We start from the raw sequence: 21,427 nt of genomic DNA, 5'->3' as shown, positions 1-21,427 counted from the left end.
GGTCCTCCATCTTTTGTCCTAGTTTAGTCAATGCCTCTGATTTTCCTGCTGTTCTGTACCTGTCTTGCGGTTTGACTAAGTTATTATTAGCCAACTATAGGATCGTCTTCTACTTGCAGCTAAGCAGGTGCACGGTCTCCAGCAGTGCTTTGAGAGCCAGAGACTCTGGAGCATTTCTTCCTTGACTGGCTGCAGAGATTTGTCATTGACGCGCTCACCTGATTGTGCTCCCAAGTCTAAACTATGAGAGAACACATTCAAATAAAACCCTCAGAGTTGGTAGAGGGTTCAGGTGAAAGCCTTATTGCTGCATCATCTGAGGGTTGCGTGGCTTCCTCCTCAGAGATGGAAGTGGTGTTGAAGGTCAGCAATGCTGGCTTCTTCTTTGCAGAGATTTTCTGCATGCCACTAGTACCTGCATAAGAGAAGGGAGGAAATTAGTTCTGCAAAAGGGATGCAGGTTTATTCAGTTTAAGAATGAGTTAGCATTGGTGCTAATGGGAAAGTAGCACAGCAATGAAGCTTGTTCGGTTGGTTCACCATTATCTGGGTTCCCAAATGAGTGTTGTGTTCTTTTCAGCCAACTTCAGCACGATTTTTCCTCATTTGGGTTAGGAATCTAATATCTGCCATTCTTCTCCAACTGGTTGTGAGACATTTCTTTCCTGCAACAAGAGAAAATGAGTGTCTGAGTGGAATATAAATGGATGGGAGATCAATTAGTAGTGATACAGGGGCTGGACAGATGGTGAGGTGTCCTCAGTGAGTGAACTCCCGGTGAGGAAGTGCACAGGGCAGGAAGGGTTAGTAGCTTGGGAGGATGAGGTGGATGAGAGTTGGTGAGTGGACATGCTGCACACAATGGTGAGAATTGTGGTCCATTAGTTTTATTGAGAGACATGTAAGTGGCAGAGTTTGAGTGAGTGGTGGGCTGTGAGCAATAGGTAGAAGAGAGTAAATGTTGGCATTCACCCTTGTGGAGTGAAGAAGCTTATTACATTTTTGGGCACTGCTTGGCATTGCATTTATCCCGGGAGACTGTACTGACCAAGACCACTACCTCTGTCCATGCTACATATAGGGTGTGGCCACCTTTCCAGTCAGCTGGAAAATGAATGGCTTGCCTTTCCGCCACTCTGTCCCACAGCACTTCCAGGTGCCTGTACGGGAAATAGGGTGCCAGCTTCCCTTTCTGGCCATTTCCGCACTAATAATGGTGCAGCAGTACAGTGTGAAACCCAACCCCTAGCTTGTAGCATCTGAAGTGTGGTGGAGCAGGCGCCAGTGGCGTGAACTTCGTAAAGTTCAAGTAGCATTTCCATTTGAGCATTTCCACCCCTCCTTAGATGGGCACAGAATAGGTTTGTTGCATAAGAAAAATCAACATGAGATATGGTGGATTGGCGACCATGAATCTCATGAAAATAAAAATACTTTGCCAAAAAGTTGGGAAATCCAGCCCACTTTTGATAGTTTATTTTTACACTATCAATTTTTGATTTCCATCATCTTACTTTAATACCTGGAACCTTTCATGGACTAAAATAGTTTAAAAAAAGTGATAATGCATTGACTCAAGATGACTGCAGTGGTCACATGAACAGGTTAAAACATAGTCATAAAACCTGTTATCCCCTAGCATGTTTAAAACTTAACCAGAGTAACATGAAGGAGCCAAATCATTACACACTTATCTTGAATAAAAGAAAGGGCTTTTATTGCCTAATATCCCTGTCCCCAAAAAGTGACATCGAACACACAAAGACATTGGTAACAAACATACAGAGAAAGTTAGGGGAAGGATGTCTCTGGTAAAGGTAAAGTCATCATCATCTTACCAGTTAATAGGACTGCTCTCTCATTACAGAAAGACAACCGGTGGTGGTTTAACCTGATGGTCACCATGTCTCAGGCGAGGGGAGAGTTTGAGAAGGACAGCCCTTCACAGTAACCTCAGCCAGTACAGGAATTGAGCCCACATTGTTGCTCTGCATGACTCTGCAATGTAAACCAGCCATCCAGAAAACTCAGCTAGTACAGACAAGAGGTAAAGACAATTGCAATTTTGAAGTTCTTATAATGCTTGAGTTGTAAGAATGATCCAAGTCCCAAATATTTAGTTGTTGATTTGTTTCTTCAGCATTTGATTTGTTTCTTCTTGAGTTCTCAATGTATGGTTATTTACCAAGTTGCTTTGTCACTGGGCACTGAATTTTGAGCTTGAAGAAGAGGCGTGGGGGTGTGGGGTTGGGGTGTGAGGTGAGAGAAAAGGAGAGAGAGAGAGAGAGAGAGAGGTGTATGGATAGGCAGAGAGGATAAATTCCAGTCTTGCTTCAAAATTCATTTATCCTGGTCTCTCCTCTGCTGCCCAGAAGCAACTATCAATAGAGGTCTATTTATATATTCCCAAGTCAGTTCATTTTTTTCCCCCTAAAGTTTAATACTCCACAGATAATCTCAAAGTGTAACTTCTAGAAAGGTGTCAATCAACTGGGAGATACAGACCTGAGTTTCTCTGTCTTTCCATAATGATGCTAATTTCAGTTTAGATCATTGTTTACTGATGCTAATTTCAGTTGAGATAGATCATTGTTTACTGATGGTTTTATAAGCGTGGCACAAACTAGTCAGGCAATCACATCAGCCATTTTTGGACAGTTTTTGTCCTCTTTAAAACTATCTTTAATTCATGAAAGGTCTCAGGGCAATGATCCATCGAAGTTGCAAGGCTACATAGATCCATGCTCATAGGTTGATGTGTCAATGCATGACTTCTGCTTCTGAACTCACTATGGAGGTCCATGCAGCAGCAAGAATAATTACAGGGAAGGTTGATCTCACGAATTAAAATTGAATGATGGAAGTTGAATATCGAAAAACTATGTTCACTATTATCCTAAAAACCATCAATAAACAAGAAAAAATTGCAGAAGTTGCTGGAAAAGCTCAGATTTTCCCAAAACATTAACTCTGATTCCTCTTCAAAGAGGTTACCAGACCTGCTGAGTTTTCCCAACGACTTCTGTTTCTGTTTCTGGTTTACAGCATCCGCAGTTCTTTCAGTTTTGATCAATAACCAAGATCTGGTCAGAACCGAAATTAACGTATTATGAAAATGACTAATAGCAATCATTCAGAGCTGTATCTGAAGTTGAGTTACATCTTTCTGGTAGTTTCACATATGAGAATGAAAGTGACCTGCAGATTATTTAGCTTGGGGAAAACAATGAAACCATGCATGGGAATGCACAAAGGAATTCTGTTTCAGACAACAGCTTTTGGGACAGAGCAGGGAGAACAATGATGGATTCATAACAGCAGAACTGGAAGGCTTGCGCTCTTTATCCCTGCCTCTCTGTCTCTCAAAAATAGTGTTTGGTGATAAATCAAATTGGAGAAATATCCATTCATTGAGAACGCAAGAGTATCTATAAATGTTGTCAGTGCTGAAAGATACAATTAATTAATTAAGCAGCTGTGGTCTCAGGTAAAGACCCAATACCTTAAGGACTCTTAGAATTTTTTTTTAGACTTTGTATTCCTTTCTGTTCTAAACACTCTCCCCTTTTTAAACATTAAAACTGTGTTTGTCTGTATGTTTGATGTTGTGTTCTAATATTTACCTTGGGGTCAGTATGTAATAAAATTCTTCTTTCTTCCACTCAGGAAAACCTTGTAATAGACTCCTTAATTTTGACTCATATTTCATTTTAACCTAAGTATACTATACCAAGATGCTAAAAAAATTAGGAAACTCTGTTCAGCTAAGGGTGTTTAAAAGCAGGAGAGCTGAACATCCCTTCATATCATCATAATAACTCTCTTATTCATTTGGGGAAAAATTGATAAAAATTCATTAATTTTTTAAACAATTCAATTTAAACACATCATTAATGTAGTCCTACATGATCAGTATCCTGGGGGGGTTTACCATTGACCAGAAACTGAATAGGACCAGCCACATTAATACAATGCCTACAAGAGCAGGTCAGAGACCAGGAATTCTGTGGCGAGTAACTCACCTCCAATCCCTGTTCACCATTTCCAAGGCATAAGTCTGCAGTGTGATGCAATGCTGTCTGCTTGTCTAGATGAGTGCAGTTCCAACCACATTCAAGATGCTTGACATAATCTAGGACAAAGCAACCCACGTGATTGTCAACCCATTCACCACCTTCAGAATTCACTTGCTTCACAACTGACACATAGTGGCAGCTGTGTGTGCTATCTACAAGATGTACTTTAGCCGTGGCAATGTAGGACACTTCAGCCAGAGTTTGTCTGCCCTGTCTGGTACTCTTTTTCTCCTTTGTGTTATTTTTTCTCTTCTTTCTTCTTGTTGATTTCCTGAACACCTGGCCTCAGCGCAGACTTCCGGCCTCAATGTGGACTCCAACTGTCAGCCTCAGTGCTGACCTGGCGAGGCATCCTCTCAGCCTGGTGTGGTGGTCTCTCGGCGGCCCATGGTGGTCTTTCGGCTCAGTGTGGTGGTCTTTCAGCGGCCCATGGCAGTCTTTCTGCGTGGCTTCTCTCAGCCCAGTGTGGCGTTATCCTGGCAGCTAGATGTGGCGTTGAGCATGGACTTCTGGCCTAGACGTGATTCAATGCCTGGCACGGACTGGAGGGAAGGTCCCAGTGTGGACTGGGTTGGGAGGACTGTTATTCTGAACATTTTATTTCTCTATTTTTCTAAATTAATCCTTTGATCAGTAATGCTTGGCCTTTTATTTCTTTATTTTTCTAATTTTTTTTCCTAACAACTTGTACTGAAGAATCTGTACCTAGCTACCTTGTACCTAAGATGGCGCTGTAAGTGGCAACTTGTAAACTTTTTACTGTATGCATTTCAGTATATGTGACAATGAAGCTACTTCAATTCAATTCAATAGTGACTCACTATTCTCCTTCAACAGCACCTTTCCTTGATGTCTACCAGCTAGAAAGACAAGGGCAGCAGATGCATGGAAACACCAGCCCCTACAAGTTTCAATGTTCAATGGTAACCTCCAGGATGTTGGCAGTGGGGGGTTCAGTTATGGTAACGCCATTGAAAATCAAGGAGTAATTGTTAGATTTTCCCTTGCTGGAGATAGTTATTATCTGGCTTTTGTGTGGCATGATGATTACTTGCCACTTGTCAGCCCAAGCCTGGATATTGTCCAGATCTTGTTGTATTTGGACATGGGCTGCTTCAGTGTCTGAGAAGTCACGAATGGTGCTGAACATTGTGTAATCATTGGTCAACATCCCCACTTCTGACCTAATGATGGAGGGCAGGTCATTGATGAAGCAGCTGAAGATGGTTGGGCTGAGGACACAACCCTGAGGAAAGCCTGCAGAGATGTCCTGGAGCTAAGATGACTGACCTCCAACAACCACAACTGTCTTCCTGTGTGTCAGGTATGACTAACCACCAGACAGTGTGCCCTCGATACCCTTTGATTCCAGTTTTACTAAGGCTCCTTGATGCCACACATGGTCTAATGCAGCCTTTTTGTTCGGGGCTGTCACTCTCACATCACCTCTGGAATTCAGCTCTTTTGTTCATGTTTGAACCAAGGCTGTAATGAGGTCAGGAGCTGATTGGCCCTGGCAGAACCCAAACTGGGCGTCACTGAGCAGGTTATTGCTGAGCAAGTGCTGCTTGATAGCGCTGTTGATGACACATTCCATCACTTTACTGATGATCGAGAGTAGACTGATGGGGCGGTAATGGGCCGTGTTGGATTTGTCCTGCTTTTTGTGTACAGGACATACTTGGGCAATTTTCCACATTGTTGGGTAGATGCCAGTGTGTTAACTGTACTGGATCAGCTTGGCTAGGGGAGCGGCGAGTTCTGCAGCACAAGTCTTCAGTACTATTGCATGAATTTTGTCAGAGACCATAGCCTTTGCAGTATCCAGTGTCTCCAACCTTTTCTTGATATCACATGGAGTGAATCGAATTGGCTGAAGACTGGTATCTGTAATGCTGGGGACCACTGGAGGAGGCCGAGATGGATCATCCACTTGGCCCTTCTGGCGAAAGATTGCTGGCGAATGCTTCAGCCTTATCTTTTGCACTGACGTGCTGGGGTCTTTCATCATTAAGGATAGGGATATTTGTGGAGTCTCCTCCTCCAGTGAGTTGTTTAATCGTCCACCACCATTCGCAACTGGTTGTGGCAGGACTGCAGAGCTTAGATATGATCCATTGTTGTGGGAGCTCTGTCTATCACTTGCTGCTTTCGCTGTTTGGCGTGTTTGGTGTTTGGTAGTCCTGTTTGGTGGCTTCACCAGGTTGATACCTCATCTTCAGGTATGCCTGGTGCTGCTCCTAGCATGCCCTCCTGTACTCCCCATTGAACCAGGGTTGATCCCCTGGCTTGATGGTAATGGTAGAGTGAGGGATATGCCGGGCCATGAGGTTACAGATTGTGTTGGAGTACAATTCTGCTGCTGTTGATGGCCCACAGCACCATGAGATAGGATGCCCAGTCTTGAGCTGCTAGGTCTGTTCGAAGTCTGTCCCATGTAGCATGGTGATAGTGCCACACAACATGATGGAGGTTACTTTCAATGTGAAGGCGGGACTTTGTCTCCACAAGGACTGTGCAGTGGTCGCTCTTACCGATATTGTCATGGACAGATGCATCTGCAGTTGGCAGATTGGTGAGGATGAGGTTAAGTATGTTTTGCCCTCTTGATGGTTCCCTTACCACCTGCCACAGACTCATGCTAGGATCTATGTCCTTAGGACCCGAAAAGCTCAAACAATAGTACTGCTGCCAAGCCAATCTTGGTGGTGGACATTGAAATCCACCACCCAGAGTACATTTTGTGCCCTTGCCATCCTCAGTGCTTCCTCTAAGTGTTGTTCAACATGGAGGAGTACTGATTCATCAGCTGTGGGAGGTCGGTACGTGGTAATCAGCAGGAGGTTTCCTTGCCCATGTTTAACCTGAAGCATGAGACTTCATTAGGTCCGGAGTCAATGTTGAGAGCTCCTAGACCAACACCCTCCTGACTGTATACCACCGTGCCGCCATCTCTGCTGGGTCTGTCCTGCCGGTGGGACAGGACATATCCAGGGATGGTGATGTTGGTGTCTGGGACATTGTCTGTAAGGTATGATTCGTGAGTATGACTAGGTTAGGCTGTTGCTTGACGAGTCTATGAGGCACTAGCCCTTAGATGTTAGTGAGGAGGACCTTGCAGGGTCGACAGGGCTGTTTCTGCTGTTGTCTTTTCTGGTGCCTCGGTCGTTGCCAGGTGATCTGTCCAGTTTCATTTCTTTGAGACTTTGTAGTGATTGGTACAACTGAATGGTTTACTAGGCCATTTCAGAGGGCAGTTGACAGTCAACCACATTGCTGTGGTTCCTAATTCATGTTCAATGTATCACCGAGTGGTATTCTTTACTGTGAAATAACTGAATGAAACTGTATAAGTTTATATTTATGGCGTTAGTTTTGAATATGATAAAATATTCAATGACTATAGTATACAGAAATTAATGTCTCCATCCTTGGAGATTGCCATTCATTTATAAATGAACTTGATAATTAAAAAGTACTTTTTGCACTATTTTTGGGAGCAGGGTTATTGGGAATAGTCTTCAACAATAGAAACTGCAACAGTGAGATGATGGGAGAGGATGAATACTTTATGACAAGATATTTACCAATCAGTTCCCAATCCACTGACGCTCTCATTCAAAACCAATCAGTCCTCCCTCCACTGACACGCTCATTCAAAAATCACAACCCCACCTCTGATCACCAAGCCAGCGTCTCCCAGATCATCAACAACCCCATCGCTTCAGGAGATCTCCCGTCCACAGCCTCCAACATGACAGAAATGGGCAGTGTGGGGTTGGGGAACTATCTCCTACCCAAAATCCATAAACCCGACTGCCCCGGTTGACCCATTGTCTCTGTCTGCTCCTGCCCCACTGAGCTCATCTTCTCCTCCCTCTACTCTGTTCTTTCCCCCTTGGTCCATGCACTCTGTACCTACATTCGTGATACAACCCACACCCCCCCATCTTCCAGAAAACTTTCAATTCCTCGGCCCCCAACACCTCATCTTCACGATCGACATACAGTCCCTTTACACCTGTATCCCCACACGGACGGCCTAAAAGCCCTCTGCTTCTTCCTCTCCTGTAGGCCCAACCAGTCCCTCTCCATTGACAATCTCATTCAAAAATCGTGGAATAGTTCCTCTTCCACAGCTATACTGGCACCATCCCTCACCTCTTTCTCTGCGATATTGATGACTGCATTGGTGCTGCCTCGTGCTCCCGCAAGGAGCTCAAGCAGTTCATCACCTTCGAAGTCACCCTCAAATTCACCTGGACCATTCCTGATACCTCCCTCCCCTTCCTGGACCTCTCGGTCTCCATCTCTGGAAAACATCTCACCACTGACATCCATTTCAAATCCACTGACTCCCACAACTACCTTGACTACTCTTCCTCTCACCCACCCTCCTGCAAAAACGCTATCCTATAATCTCAATTCCTCTAACTCTGCTGCATCTGCTCCCAGGATGAGGTGTTCCACTCCAGGACATCCCAGATATCCTCCTACTTTAGGGACCATAGTTTACACTCCTCTGTAATTAAGGATGCCCTCAACTGCATCTCCTCCATTTCCTGCACTTCTGCACTCAAACCCCCTCCCCACAAAAACAATAAGGATAGAGTCCCCTCAGTCCTCACGTACCACTCCACGAACCTTGAATCCAACACATCATCCTCTGACATTTCCGTCACCTACAATCAGATCCCACCACAAAAAAAATTTCCTTCTCCACCCTGTCCGCTATCCACAGGGACCATTCACTCCATGACTCTCTCGTCAGCTCTACACTCCCCACCAACTTCTCCACCACACCTGGGACCTTTCCCAGCTACTACAAGAGGTGCAACACCTGCCCGTACACCTCCCCTCTCATCTGTGTCAAAGGCGCCAAAAAATCCTTCCAGATCCAGCAGAGATTCACCTGCACTTCATCCAACCAGATCTATTTTATCTGTTGCTCCTGTTGTGGTCTCCTCTATATCGGAGATACCAAACGGGGACTGGTTCGTGGAGCATCTGCACTCTGCACGCATCAACCAACCCGACCTTCCAGCTGCCATCCATTTTAATTCCCCCTCCATTCCCCTGGAGACATGTCCACTGTCAGAATGAGGCTAAAAGTAAAGTGGAAGAACGAAACCTGATATTTTGCCTTGGGAGCTGACAGCCGAATGGCCTCAATGTTGACTCCACCAGCTTCAAAATCCCTCCACCATCAGCCTTATCCCACGTCCAGCCCACCCCTCTTCCTCACCTTCCCGACCTGACCTAACCTAACCTATCCATCTTCCCACTCACCTATCTGCTCCACCCTTCCAACTGACCAATTATAATAACCCCCTACCTGTATCTACCTATCACCGTCGCACCTCCCCTTCTTCCAGCCCCACAACTACTTCTGGGCTCCCCTCCCCAGTCCTGACGAAGGTTTTCAGCCTGAAACATTGACTTTCCTGCTCCTCGGATGCTGTCTGACCTGCTGTGCATTTCCAGCTTCACATCTATTGACTTTTACGTGAGTGTATACTTATTGTACTGATTCAGTTGTTTGGGCCAATAGACAACAGGATAGAGAAATAAAGGTGGTTATTAAAGCCTACGTAATATTTTCTTCTTTGAGTCAAAGAAGAGAATACATGTTAGAATTTGCTGTAGAACTGTATAAAAGAATAGCTAGGCCGCAGCTAGATGATTGTGTTATATAAAAGTTACAAAGATGTATATGGACATCAACAAGAATGAAAAATTGTAGGTATGAGGACAGATTGGAGTTGTTTTCTTTGGAACTGAAACGGAGTGTGGATTTAATTGCACATAAATAATGAAGTGGTTTGGAAGGATCAACTTCCATTAGTAGAGAGGAAAAGTTGGGGAGAGCCATAAGATTTAAGTTAATTGGGAGAAGGACTGAAGAAAACGTCGTCAAAAGTTTGAGAGGATGAAACTCGATGCTCAAGCAGGGTAGTAAACGCAGAAATCCTCATCACATTATCTATAGCGTTTTAATAGGCGCTTCAGCTGTCTTAACCTACAGCCTTGGGTGAAAGGTTGGATTAGGCTGTATGAGAGTTTCCCAACTGGCACAGACAGTGGGCTCAATGGCCACCATTGTGCAGTAATCCCACTTGTCGTTGCACGATCGCCCTTAATCCTATGACTTTTCTTGTAATAAAATGCAACAAGCCCACAGAAGCTATTGGTCATCAGGGGAAGGGCGCTTGGAGGCTGGTTTGATTGTGCTGCGGGTGGGTGAGGCTGGCGGTAGGGAGATGTGGCCGTTCCTCCAGGATGTGGGTCAGTTGGATCGATATCTGATGGCATGGCAAGGACGTTATGGGCTGAATGGCCTCTTCCGCCACTGTGTCGGTTTCTGCCCGCGAGAGGAGCCCGCAGTGACTAACCGCCGCCGGTTGACGTCACAGCCCACACGTCCCACCTACTTACCCCAGATTCATTGGCCTCACAGCATCTTTAAAGGCCAGCAGCTCCGCTTTTTATTGGTCGAAACGCCTGTCACTCATCCGCCGCGGATCAGCTTCCGTCAGCACGTTCCGTCCACTCATCCCCAGCCTGACGGTAGAAAATGTATCCCTCCGCCAAACCCTTCCAACAACCTCTTTGTACCCGACAGCAAAGGGGGAAACCTTCCACACTCCCCCCACTTTCGATCTCTCCATCCAAACCCGGCAGCCGGCGATCGGGCCCTTGCCGGCGCGGTGGTGTGAGGCAAAACAAGGGTCAAAGTGGGGGTGGGGAGATGGGATTAGTTGGCGGCGGCGGAGGGTGGCGTGTGGGAGGGGAGGGAGAGTGTGTGTGATGCGGCCGCCGAGCGCTGAATGGCGACGGAGGCCGCGGGGAGAGGCACCGAGAGACCGCCACAGAGCAGCGCCTGAGTACCGCGGCCGCTGCTGACACAGCCCGGCAAACATGGAGGGGAGGCGAACCGATCCCACCCGAGTCTCTCAGTTGGAGCAGGGTGGGTGTAGCGTCGGGAAGGCGACGACGACGACGATGATGATGATGATTATGATTACTGTCATGAGGATTATTATTATTGGAGTTGACTCTTCTCTATTCTTTTCTTTCTCCACCTTCCCACCCCTCTTCTCTTAACCCACCTCTGTAACCCCCGGGTGCAGAGTTGTATTACCTGATCGCCCGCTTCCTCCTGTCTGGACCCTGTCAGAAGTCGGCACGGGTGAGTGGATCGAGCCCAGTGTGTTGTGTGGAAAGTGGCTTTTTTTTTGTTTTGAAAAGAAACCTCCCTCACTCACCGTCTCTTTGCTTACAGGTGCTGATCCAGGAGCTAGAGGAATATCAGGTAATTTTTAAATAACTTAACACCCACACCACCAGCTCCCCCCCCCCCCCCCCCCCCCCCCCCCCCCCGCCCTCTCCGGCTAATTTTAATCTTCAAGCCGAACCCACCTCTACATTTTTCTGTCTCTCACACACGCAATCTCTCCCGTTTCTCTTTCCTTTTATTTATATTGTCTCTTTTTCTCTCTCAGCTGATGCCGAAGCGCCTGGATTGGGAAGGGAAGGAACATCGCCGGAGTTTTGAGAGCCTGGTGAGAGTTTAGGACCCCCGCCCCACATACACACACACAAACTTTGTGGATTTTCTCTGCTCTATTTTTCTCGGTCAAGTTGAATCTCCCGCAAAAAAAGAAAGAGACAAGCATCAACCCTCTAAATGGGAATTTGAATTAAAACGTTTTGAATGGTTATGGACGGCCCTTGGGAGGGGTAAAGTCCCTTCCCTTCAGAAATTGATAAGAAAGTCGTCGGTTTAAAATAAATAGCGATTTTTAATCGGAAAAAAGAACAAGCTCTTTTATTGTGGATGGTATTTTTTTGGTTGGGGGGGGTGTAGGGAAATGGAGGTCCGCAGGGAGCTCATCCAATCGAGGAGTGGCTCTCATCTGTTGCCGGGGCTGACTGCAATGTGACGACGTCTCCCATTGGCTGCCTGCCGGGCCGGCTCTTAATACAGGAAGCTGCTGTCGAGCACGTCTGCCAATTCATTAGCATTGCTTTATACTGACTGCACATAATAGACAGCTGGAATATCTTATAGCAATGACTGGGCCATTGTTTGCCATCTTTCTATTTCTTTCTTCTTTTCTTCACCACTCTTTCCCCGCCCCCGCCCGACTACTGTCATTTGCTGCATTGAAATTTGTGTTGCAACACTTAACAATGATTTTCCTCTTTTAAAAACAAAATGAAGTGACGGGTGCTTTTTTGTTGTACCACTCATTGTTTCAGAAATAGACAAGTGGTAGTACTGTATGGCTTGCAAATAGATGAGTGACAGGATATAGCTTGGAAACTGTATGAAAGATACTTGGAGGGGGATAGAAGTTATATTGCTTTTTGTTCCTGACTTATTCCATTTCAGATTTTCATAATAACATTATTTTAATTGCAATAATGACTGACTGACTTTCTTGTGTGACCCTTTTCGGTTCCGTTTTGCACTGGAATGTTTTTTCAGTGATTTAATAATTTTGTTCATAGCTATTTATTTGTTTTCATGGCTTATTTATCCACTCTTCCATTCTTATTATTGGCAACATGGATAAATTAATTATTAGAATTCATTTGATTTGCTGATGAGATTTTTTTCCCAATTATCACAAATTTAATTTTAAAAGTATAGTCAATTTCCTACAAACAACAATTCCATGTTTTTAAATCAGACATGCTTAAGCAATGGAAACCCTTCAGTTTACATTTAAACAGTAAATATGTTAGATTTCTTTACAAGCATCCTTGCATCTAAAGACAGCTGAGTGTGTGGTAGTTGTCAGGTCAAGAAATGACTGACTGACGAGGAATTGGTGTTTGTTTAACTGTGAGAAAGTTGAGTGTCTTTCCATCAAAAGTTTAGTTTGGTCCTGACTGAAACAATCCTGTTCGTCCATTTCTGACTGGTTAAAGCCCTCTTGATTTTCTATGTACTTGCTGGCATTGTTCTAATCACAGTTTGGAGAGGTGAATGCAAAAGGCAGCTTGAATGCAGTGGAAATAAAATAAGGAATAGCAGGGGCCATAGTTGGTTTTTTAGTGACTTGAGTTGGCCCAATCACAGTGGCATATAATGTTTGAGATTTCTGACATACTATGACCACATAAGTAATTGAATGTTGATTGCAATATGAATTAAATTCTTTTGTCACAACTTTACCTCATTCATGATTCACTAAACAATTTTTAATGTAGTCAAGCATCTCTTGTAAATTTATACTGAATTACTTTAGCAAAATCAAAATGGAAGAAAAATAATGCATTGAGGAAAATTATGAAAATATACAATGTGGAAGTTGCAATTTGTTGAATGTTGTAGGTAACTGTTTTTCTTTTGGCTTTTAAGCTTGTATAAGATTTTACACGTTGCTTTGATGTTTGCATTCACAGTTGCTTCTAATGAGCTTGCTAATGTTCAGTCATGAGAAACCATAGACTTGAAATGTGGTTGCGTGAATTTTGTTTCTTTACTATGTATAAACATCTGGTGAAGGTTGGTACAGATTGTGAACTTCATTTTTACACTCTTCTCGTGTAATAATATGGTTGGTGTTTTTGGTGCAGCTAGTTAATTACACAATAGTTTTTGAGATATACTTCTCATTTCTTCGAAGAAGGAGCTGAGTGGTTGAAACCAAACACACGGGAAGATTAAAGGGCAATTGATATAGGTGAGGTAAATTTGAGACATAAAATGTTATGCCAAGAGAAAAGGGGCATATGATAAGTTATTCGTTGGGCACTTGCCAAAAAGCAAATTTTATGAATTTATTATAGTATGTTCTTAACTTGTGCTGATTGACCAAGAAAAAGTAAACCTATGAATCCGAAATAGATCAAGTTTGCAGTCTATTTTGCATTCACCTATTTTGTGTGCATTTTTGAGCTTTTGAGCAATCTTGGATCGTGAATTGTGGTAGGATAGCTTACGGGCTTGAATTTGATAAAGTTGCATATGATTTGTTAATTCTTCTGGTTGTTATTGCGTGATTCTGAATTTAGTACTGATGTATTAATGCTGTAGAATAGTTGTAAAGATGTCAGTGCCCTTTAGTGGCACTGGTTGCCAATTTTGAAATATGGGAATGAGAAGTTTATGATCTTAATCTGAAGGTTGCATTTTTTAAATATAATTTATTGGCCTCAATGTGAAACTGAGATCTATTCCTAAATGTTTAAATTGATATAAAGAAACTGTACTCAATAGCATGTTTAATTGGTAATGAGTACCTTTTTATTCAACACATGAATTTGTCTAAAAAGTACAAGTTTCGCTAAAAACAGAGTGTAGGCAAGAACGCTCAATTTTAGCCCCTTTAGGGGGCTGACAGAAAATCTTGCGGTGGAGTAGTTTTTCTATGTAATGTGTGGGCTGCCAGTGTTTTTGCTGTGTTTTAGCATTAGCTTTGTTCTGATATTGGTATTCTTTCAGTCTTTTCTTCAAACTTATTTTCAGATTTTTTTTGAAGTGTTCTTGTATTTTTGTATTTCTGTGAAGCAGTTTGAGATGCTTATCAGTGCAAGACCAGCATTATAACTCGTTAGATTTTTGACTGATTGATAAGAGGGAACTTCATCTGACAGTGAAGACAGAATTATGTATGATTGCTTTTATGCTTGGAACTGATGGTAGCACTGGACAAGTTATATACCAGAGTAGGACATGGCATAATAGACCATGAGTTTTATTTTACCAGTTGTTTACTGTGGTGGTCAATCACTGAAAAAATTTTCCAGAAACTGCCTATTTACCTTTTTAACAAAAATATTTATTATGCCAAAAGAAAAATGCAAACAATGTTACATGATAGGAACCTAGTAGAAATAGTCCTATTACAATGATCAGGAAGAAAGTTTCAACTTTTGTCTGTCCTTAACAATCTTACCTACACTTGAAACTTTATCACAGAGGCAGGATTGACCATTCAAAGTTTGTTGTTCAGATGGCATGGCTGTAATCTGATTCGTTTTGGTAAATTTCTGTGTATTCACTCCATGCGTTTTTGTTTTTAGTTGATTCAGTTTCCTGAGACCCTTTAAATGTGCTAGTAACTCGTGCATTTAAGGAACATGTTAAATACTGTGTTCAATAGCATTCAGCTTCTGGATTTTTCTTTAATCAACTGAGAGCATCTCTCCTTCTACCTGAGCATTTTGGTGACTGCTAAATTAACAGCACCTTTTCTGTTAAAGACTTTCTGCCTGATTCAGTTCCCTGAATTGATCTACTTGTGGACCTTCTCTTCTGCTCCTCCTGAACCTTTTTAATACAGTTTTCAGTAGATAATTCAAAGCATTTTGTGCACGGTGAATTATGACTCCGTTGTAGGATGAAACTACCATGTTTCACCTGTATGATTGTAGGTTTCCACCTATGCATTAAAATAACTAACCTATTGTAACAATTTTCTTTTGAGTCAGTTATGTAAAACAGTTTAATGCATAATTTATATCCGGGTTTACCACAGTAACAGTAGTTGAGGGGAATTGTAGTGTATGGCATACATAGAACTTCCCTTGGATTTCCACAGGCTCCTCTTATGTTTTTAAATAGCTGACTGTGGATTTATTTGCAAAATGAGTTCTCATCTGACATTGACATTAATTTCCTGTTGTCCACTACACCCTATACTAAGTGAGCTCAAATACATTTCTCTAAGAAAACATTTGTCCAATGGCTTGGAACATAATGGAACTCATGCTGAAAGGTTACTGCTGAGCTGTGAATGTCTACCATTTTCTTCAGATTGAATCAATGTAACAGTTGTAAGTTCTGAAGCCTTGGAATAAGGGGTGATTCAATATGCCATTAAGTTCAGATCTTTATTTGCAACATTGTAATTTTTTTATCAGTTGAAAAATGATATCCCTCGTTTGATCCTGACCATGCAATGCATGAATCTATATTTCTCTACCTTGATCCACCAGTTTTAGTTCAATCTAAATGGATGCTACTGTGAAGGGGCTCAGCTCTTAACTGAGTATTGACCGACAGAACCATTCCAAAGGAAGTTGCACTGAAAGTTATTGTTTATTGCAAAATATATAATTTTTTTTAGCAAGTAAGGAAACATTTCTTGATTACATTGGTCTCTGGAAAAAAATCATTAGCAAGTTGCAATCTAAAATTGGCTGCTGGGTCAAGTGAACGTTGTAATTCATTATTAAGCAATGAACCTGGGCGGGTGGATATATAAATCAGATGTTTTCTTCTACCACTTTTTTAAAAACTATTTTTCATTTTTCGTTTCAGTCATTGTTAACATGTATACTAAGATATCGTTCTGACCAATGAGGATTTACTCCATAAGGCAGGGTGCAAATTTAATGTAACCTAGCTGCTGATCTAATCATTGATAAATTGACACTTCAAGTGGGCAGTTTGGTTTATTGAGATGTTAGGATGAGAGAGACATGAGGGGTGAGCTTTAGGGAAAGAGAACGTATTGGAGAAATTCAGCATGTCTGCCAGCATCTGGAGAGAGAAACAGAGCTAATGTTTCAAGTGTGAATTGAGTCTTAAGGACTGTTCTGCAGAAGAGTCATCAGACTTGAAAGGTTAACTTTTTTTTTGTCCTCAGATGCTGTCCTACCTGAGTTTCTCCAGCTTTTTCCATCTTTATTTTAGGTTTCTAGCATCCACAGTATTTTTAATTTTTAATGAGACATTGGTGAAAAAAATAATACATTTCAAGAGTTCAAAGAAATTGTATTTATTGATTGTTCCATCCTAAAACTTGCACATTCCCTGTTTTGTATAGCCTGAATAAAGTATTTTTGGGAATTAGCTGAAGGTGTGAAAAGCTTCCAAGTATTTGGAATACTTGAAGTTTTGCGTTTTTACATCTTTTATTACTGATGAGTATTTAAAAGCTTTTTTCAGATATGCAAGTAATGTAGATTACATTATTGAAACAGAAAACTAAATTCAAAATAATTTGCTATGTGAAATCATTTGACTAAATCCCTTTAATGTAATGCGATTTTTGTTTAGGTTTTAGCCAATAAACATGTGTCTCCAGATCACTTACTGCAAATGTGTCAGAGAATTGGCCCACTTTTGGATAAAGAGATTCCACCCAGTGTCCCTGGAGTGCAGACATTACTGGGACTGGGGCGACAGTCGTTATTACGAACTACAAAAGGTACATCAAATGGAAATTTCATTCACTTATTTCGTGTTCTGATCTTGGGTCTTGGCTCTAATTGTGTCTGAGTTATGCAAAATAATGTACTACTCGCTAATGTTTTATACCTTTCGGATCTTACGGACTCTGAGTAAATTAATCGAAAAGATTCACAAAATGAACAACCATAATTGTTATTGACACATCAGTCATACACTTTGTGATTGTGCTAGTAGAAATGAGAAATAGTTTGTGCCATCTGACAAATTTTATAAAAATTGCTTAACTTTTTTTTCTTTGTGTTACTAAAGTAGCTGCAAATTGGCTTCTATCTTAATGTAAATTGGTCCCATGCATTAATGTGGTACGTGTGGAATTCTTTGAGTCTTGCAACATTAAATGCAGCCTCTGCTTAAAATTCTGGAAGTTGTTAACACTGAACTAACAGCTGAACGATATTAAATTTGTGTACAGTCTTGTATTTCAAAGAAAAACCGGATTCATACGTACCTTGTCTAAAGCTCCATTTAAGGAGGGTGGTTAAGAACTATTGTCCAGTTGTTTTCCATGCGTTTAGTACACCAGTTTTACGTGAATTCACCTCCTTCAGTTGTAATATTTTCTTACAGATTGCAAACATGTAGCATGGAAAGGCTCTGCCTTTGCTGCCCTTCATCGAGGCAGACCACCAGAACCACCTGTGAATTATGGGAAGTCTCCAAATATTGGTAGGCCAGAAAAGCAACAATTAAAGCTATTTTAAAGTACCTTTTCAGTTTGGTATGCTCATAGCTTTTCAATACACAAAGAATGATAGTTGTATGGGGAAGAATTATGGGAAGACAAATGTAAAGTTATTGATAGAGTAAGAGTGACAGTGTTACTTGGATTTTGCTGGTATTATGCAAAACTTGGTGTTCTGTTGCTAAATGATTGGATATAAACTAATGAATCTAAGGTTCCAGCACGTAATTGCTTGCCTTTCTAGGTTAGTTAGAGGTAATTATTTAAGTTTCTCTCTGGTCACACTTGAGTTTTTAAAACTGCTGCTGATAAGTGTCTTCATGCTGCCAACAAAATTGTAAATAAAACTGCATTATAAATTCCATAATGAACATATCAAAAGTTTTAAAAAAAAAAAAATGCAAACTAGATTTCAAATTTTAATAACATGAATTAGATGTATTTTCTGTTCTCCTTTGTTTTGACATGTCTATTCACAAAGTAATTCTCAATTAAGTGCTAAGTAGAGAATGAAAGCCAAGAAAATGAATCTATCTTGGTATTTTTCACCTTGTTTAAGTTGCTGACTGACATTAGGTTACCGTTCAGATAATGTTGCCAAAGATTTATTTCAGTTTTCTGGTTTTAAAAAATCTCAAACCTTTAAAGAGCTCATTGTATTAACAAAAGGGTATAATACATGAGAGAATGTTAATTTAATTTCATGGAAAAAGAATTAGCTAATGAACTTTCATAACACAATGAAGGGTGGACATCATGTCTCCCTTGCTCGCTCTCTTCTCCCCCGCCCCGCCCCGCCAACCCCTTCATTAAGTTGAGAAAAGTATTGCATGAGAGTTCATAGATATTCAACATCTCATTATTTGTCATTTCAGTGAGCGTCATCAATGCCAAACAGTTAACAGGATGTGGACGTCGCAGCCATGTTTTCCCTGTTGTTGTGTACCAGCATGTGAAAATGTACAAAAGGATACTTGGGCATCTTTCCTCTGTGTACTGTGTAGCATTTGACCGTACAGGGAGAAGAATTTTCACGGTGAGAAGACCATTGAGTATTCTGCGTGAGCAATAACTCATTGCAATGTATACGTTATTGTGTGGATTTTTATAGCAACCATATCACTCAATGGATTGGTACGTTCCTGCAATGACTTGTTCAGGTTCAAAAATATTTGGAACCAAAATTGTATAAATCTTTGTTTTATTTGGGTGGTTATACTTAATAAATTTTAATTTTCCTAAGTGCAATCCACCATAATGTTGTTCATGATAGATTTGACAATGCTGTATTTTCTAAACGTAGGTGGCATTGTATGTAATTCATAGTATTTTATTCTGTTATCGATATGAGATTCTGTAGAAAGCAATTCCAAATTATGATTCATTTCTGGGCCAGTTAGTGATTAATTGTTCTAGTTCTGGTTAGATTTTTTTTTGAGAAACTAATATCTTTCATGAAGCCATGCAGAAGCATTTTCTGTTGAACTTTCTCTGTATGGTTGGAAATAACATTTTCTTAAAATGTAAAACTTTAATATAGTCCAAGGTATTGTAAATGCATGGTTATTACTTGTTCTAAAGTAGTTTGGCCTAATTCTGTACTTAAACCAAGAACATAAGTGAATTTTATACCATGTGAAATGGTTGAGATTTTTTGCATTGCTGGCTTCCCTCTAAATACATCTAGATAGGTGAGGGAGAAAGGAATATATTGATATGGTGGAATGAAGCAATCTGTGAGGAGGCTTGGTGGAGTGCAAAGACTGACATGTTGACTTTCTGTTCAGAATTACATCTGTGTACTGATTTCCATTTAATATGTAATACATTTGTTAATGAATAAAACCTAAAAACAGCAATTTTCTATTAATCTCTTTTGGCTACTGTGCAAAGAGCAAAAATAGAATTTGAGGTGTTCCCAATCTAAATGCAAACATCCTTTTGAGATGACAGTAATTATCCTCCAGTTGATTTTCAGTTCATGGGGCAAATTAATATTTATGATTCCATTTCAATTTATATTTAGGCATATATTGCTAATATTTAGTGACTGATAACATTAAATTCCTGTACTATGTTTAAAAGCCTGAAAGTTAATACATTCCTGTAGCATTGGCCATAGATTACAAGACCATTTTGAAGCTTGCTTTCAAACAAATTCACTTCAAATTTAAATTGTGTTCAAATGTATACCATTATTTATATCTCCTATGCTGTTTCTAGGGTTCAGATGATTGCTTGGTGAAGATTTGGGCCACAGATGATGGACGGCTCCTGTCCACTCTGCGAGGGCACTCGGCTGAGATTTCTGATATGGCTGTTAACTATGAGAACACACTAATTGCTGCAGGCAGCTGTGATAAAGTGATCCGTGTTTGGTGCTTGCGTACATGTGCTCCAGTCGCTGTTTTACAAGGGCATACAGGATCCATAACCTCTTTATTGGTAATGAGATTGTATTTTTGTTTCATTTCTATTTCTGAATGGCCTAGTTTTTGGACACAACACAAAGGATAATGCACTGAAAAGTGAAATGAGTTGAAATAGGCTTGTTGTGATATATTATTTTAGTGGTTCTTTAAAAATGTGCCTCAGGATTATAGGTTGATGCAGCATAGAAGGAGAAACAATTCAGCTTATGATGCCTGTGCTGGCACTTTGAATGGGCTGGGTAACTAGTTACATTCCTGTAGTCTTTTTTCTATAGAAATCCATTTCATTTTCTTTATTCTGTCAACATAGAGAACTCATTAGAGAATGAGACTGGGAAGGTAATAATGGGAATCCAGGAAATGATAAGAGTTGAATACATACTTTGCATCAGTATACAAGGTAGAACACGTTACTTCGCTATTTTGGCAAAGGAAGGAGAGGGAGTAAGTACAATAACCATCAGTAGAGGAAGAAGTGCTAGGGAAACTAATGGGGCTAAAGACCAACAGGTTTCCTGGACTTGATGGCTTACATCTGGGGATGTTAAAGGAAGTAACTACACAGATAGTGGATGCACCGGTAGTAATCTTCCAAGAATCCTAAGGTTATGGAAAAGTGAGGTTGTTGACTTGCTCACTGAGCTGGCTTGTTCTCGTTCAGATGTTTCGTCACCACACTAGGCGACATCATCATCTGCTTGGAATTTATACTGTTTGGTCCATTATGGTGAGTAGTGTCATTTTGGAAATGAAATCAAAACAACAGAACCGAATGCAAAAATCAGAACAGACAGTGCTCCCCACAATACAACCCAAACCCTGGGTCTGCTATGTAGATGACACCTTCATGATTATCAAATGCGCAAGACTAGAAGAAACCTACCGACATATAAACAACATATTCACCACAATAAAACTCACAAAAGAAGAAAACAATGACCGACTACCCTTAGACATAATGGTAGAATGTAAGAATGATGGGGATGTCCAGCCTAGTGTATACAGAAAGAATGCACATATGATG

At 41.2% G+C, this 21,427-nt stretch overlaps 2 protein-coding genes and 1 long non-coding RNA gene across 3 annotated transcripts in view; 1 reads left to right on the top strand and 2 right to left on the bottom strand.

The window, feature by feature from the left end:
* Positions 1-297: 297 nt before the first annotated feature.
* Positions 298-11,352, bottom strand: LOC125484839. Its single transcript, XR_007263663.1, has 3 exons — positions 11,218-11,352; positions 541-665; positions 298-415 (listed from the first exon to the last, which is right to left on the bottom strand). It is a non-coding gene; the product is annotated as an uncharacterized LOC125484839 (long non-coding RNA).
* LOC109938596 (bromodomain and WD repeat-containing protein 3-like) lies at positions 10,881-20,590 on the top strand. The gene is made up of 8 exons (XM_048605218.1): positions 10,881-11,043; positions 11,207-11,265; positions 11,359-11,388; positions 11,579-11,638; positions 17,095-17,245; positions 17,857-17,955; positions 18,847-19,007; positions 20,195-20,590. Exons 1-8 carry the CDS (start codon positions 10,995-10,997, stop codon positions 20,486-20,488), a joined length of 903 nt encoding a protein of 300 aa, XP_048461175.1. The 5' UTR covers positions 10,881-10,994; the 3' UTR covers positions 20,489-20,590.
* Positions 20,591-20,696: 106 nt separating this feature from the next.
* The window catches only part of LOC109936009 (bromodomain and WD repeat-containing protein 3-like), a 77,119-nt gene continuing 76,388 nt past the window's right edge, over positions 20,697-21,427 (bottom strand). The window contains exon 23 of the mRNA XM_048604943.1: positions 20,697-20,701. Coding sequence (XP_048460900.1) covers positions 20,697-20,701 — 5 coding nt within the window. The remainder of the gene's footprint in view (positions 20,702-21,427) is intronic.

This window comes from Rhincodon typus, chromosome 14 (genome assembly GCF_021869965.1).
Source record: "Rhincodon typus isolate 14 chromosome 14, sRhiTyp1.1, whole genome shotgun sequence".
Taxonomy (NCBI): Eukaryota; Metazoa; Chordata; class Chondrichthyes; order Orectolobiformes; family Rhincodontidae; genus Rhincodon; species Rhincodon typus.
The sequence above is the reverse complement of the archived record's forward strand: the minus strand, read 5'-3'. Positions and strand labels throughout refer to the sequence as shown.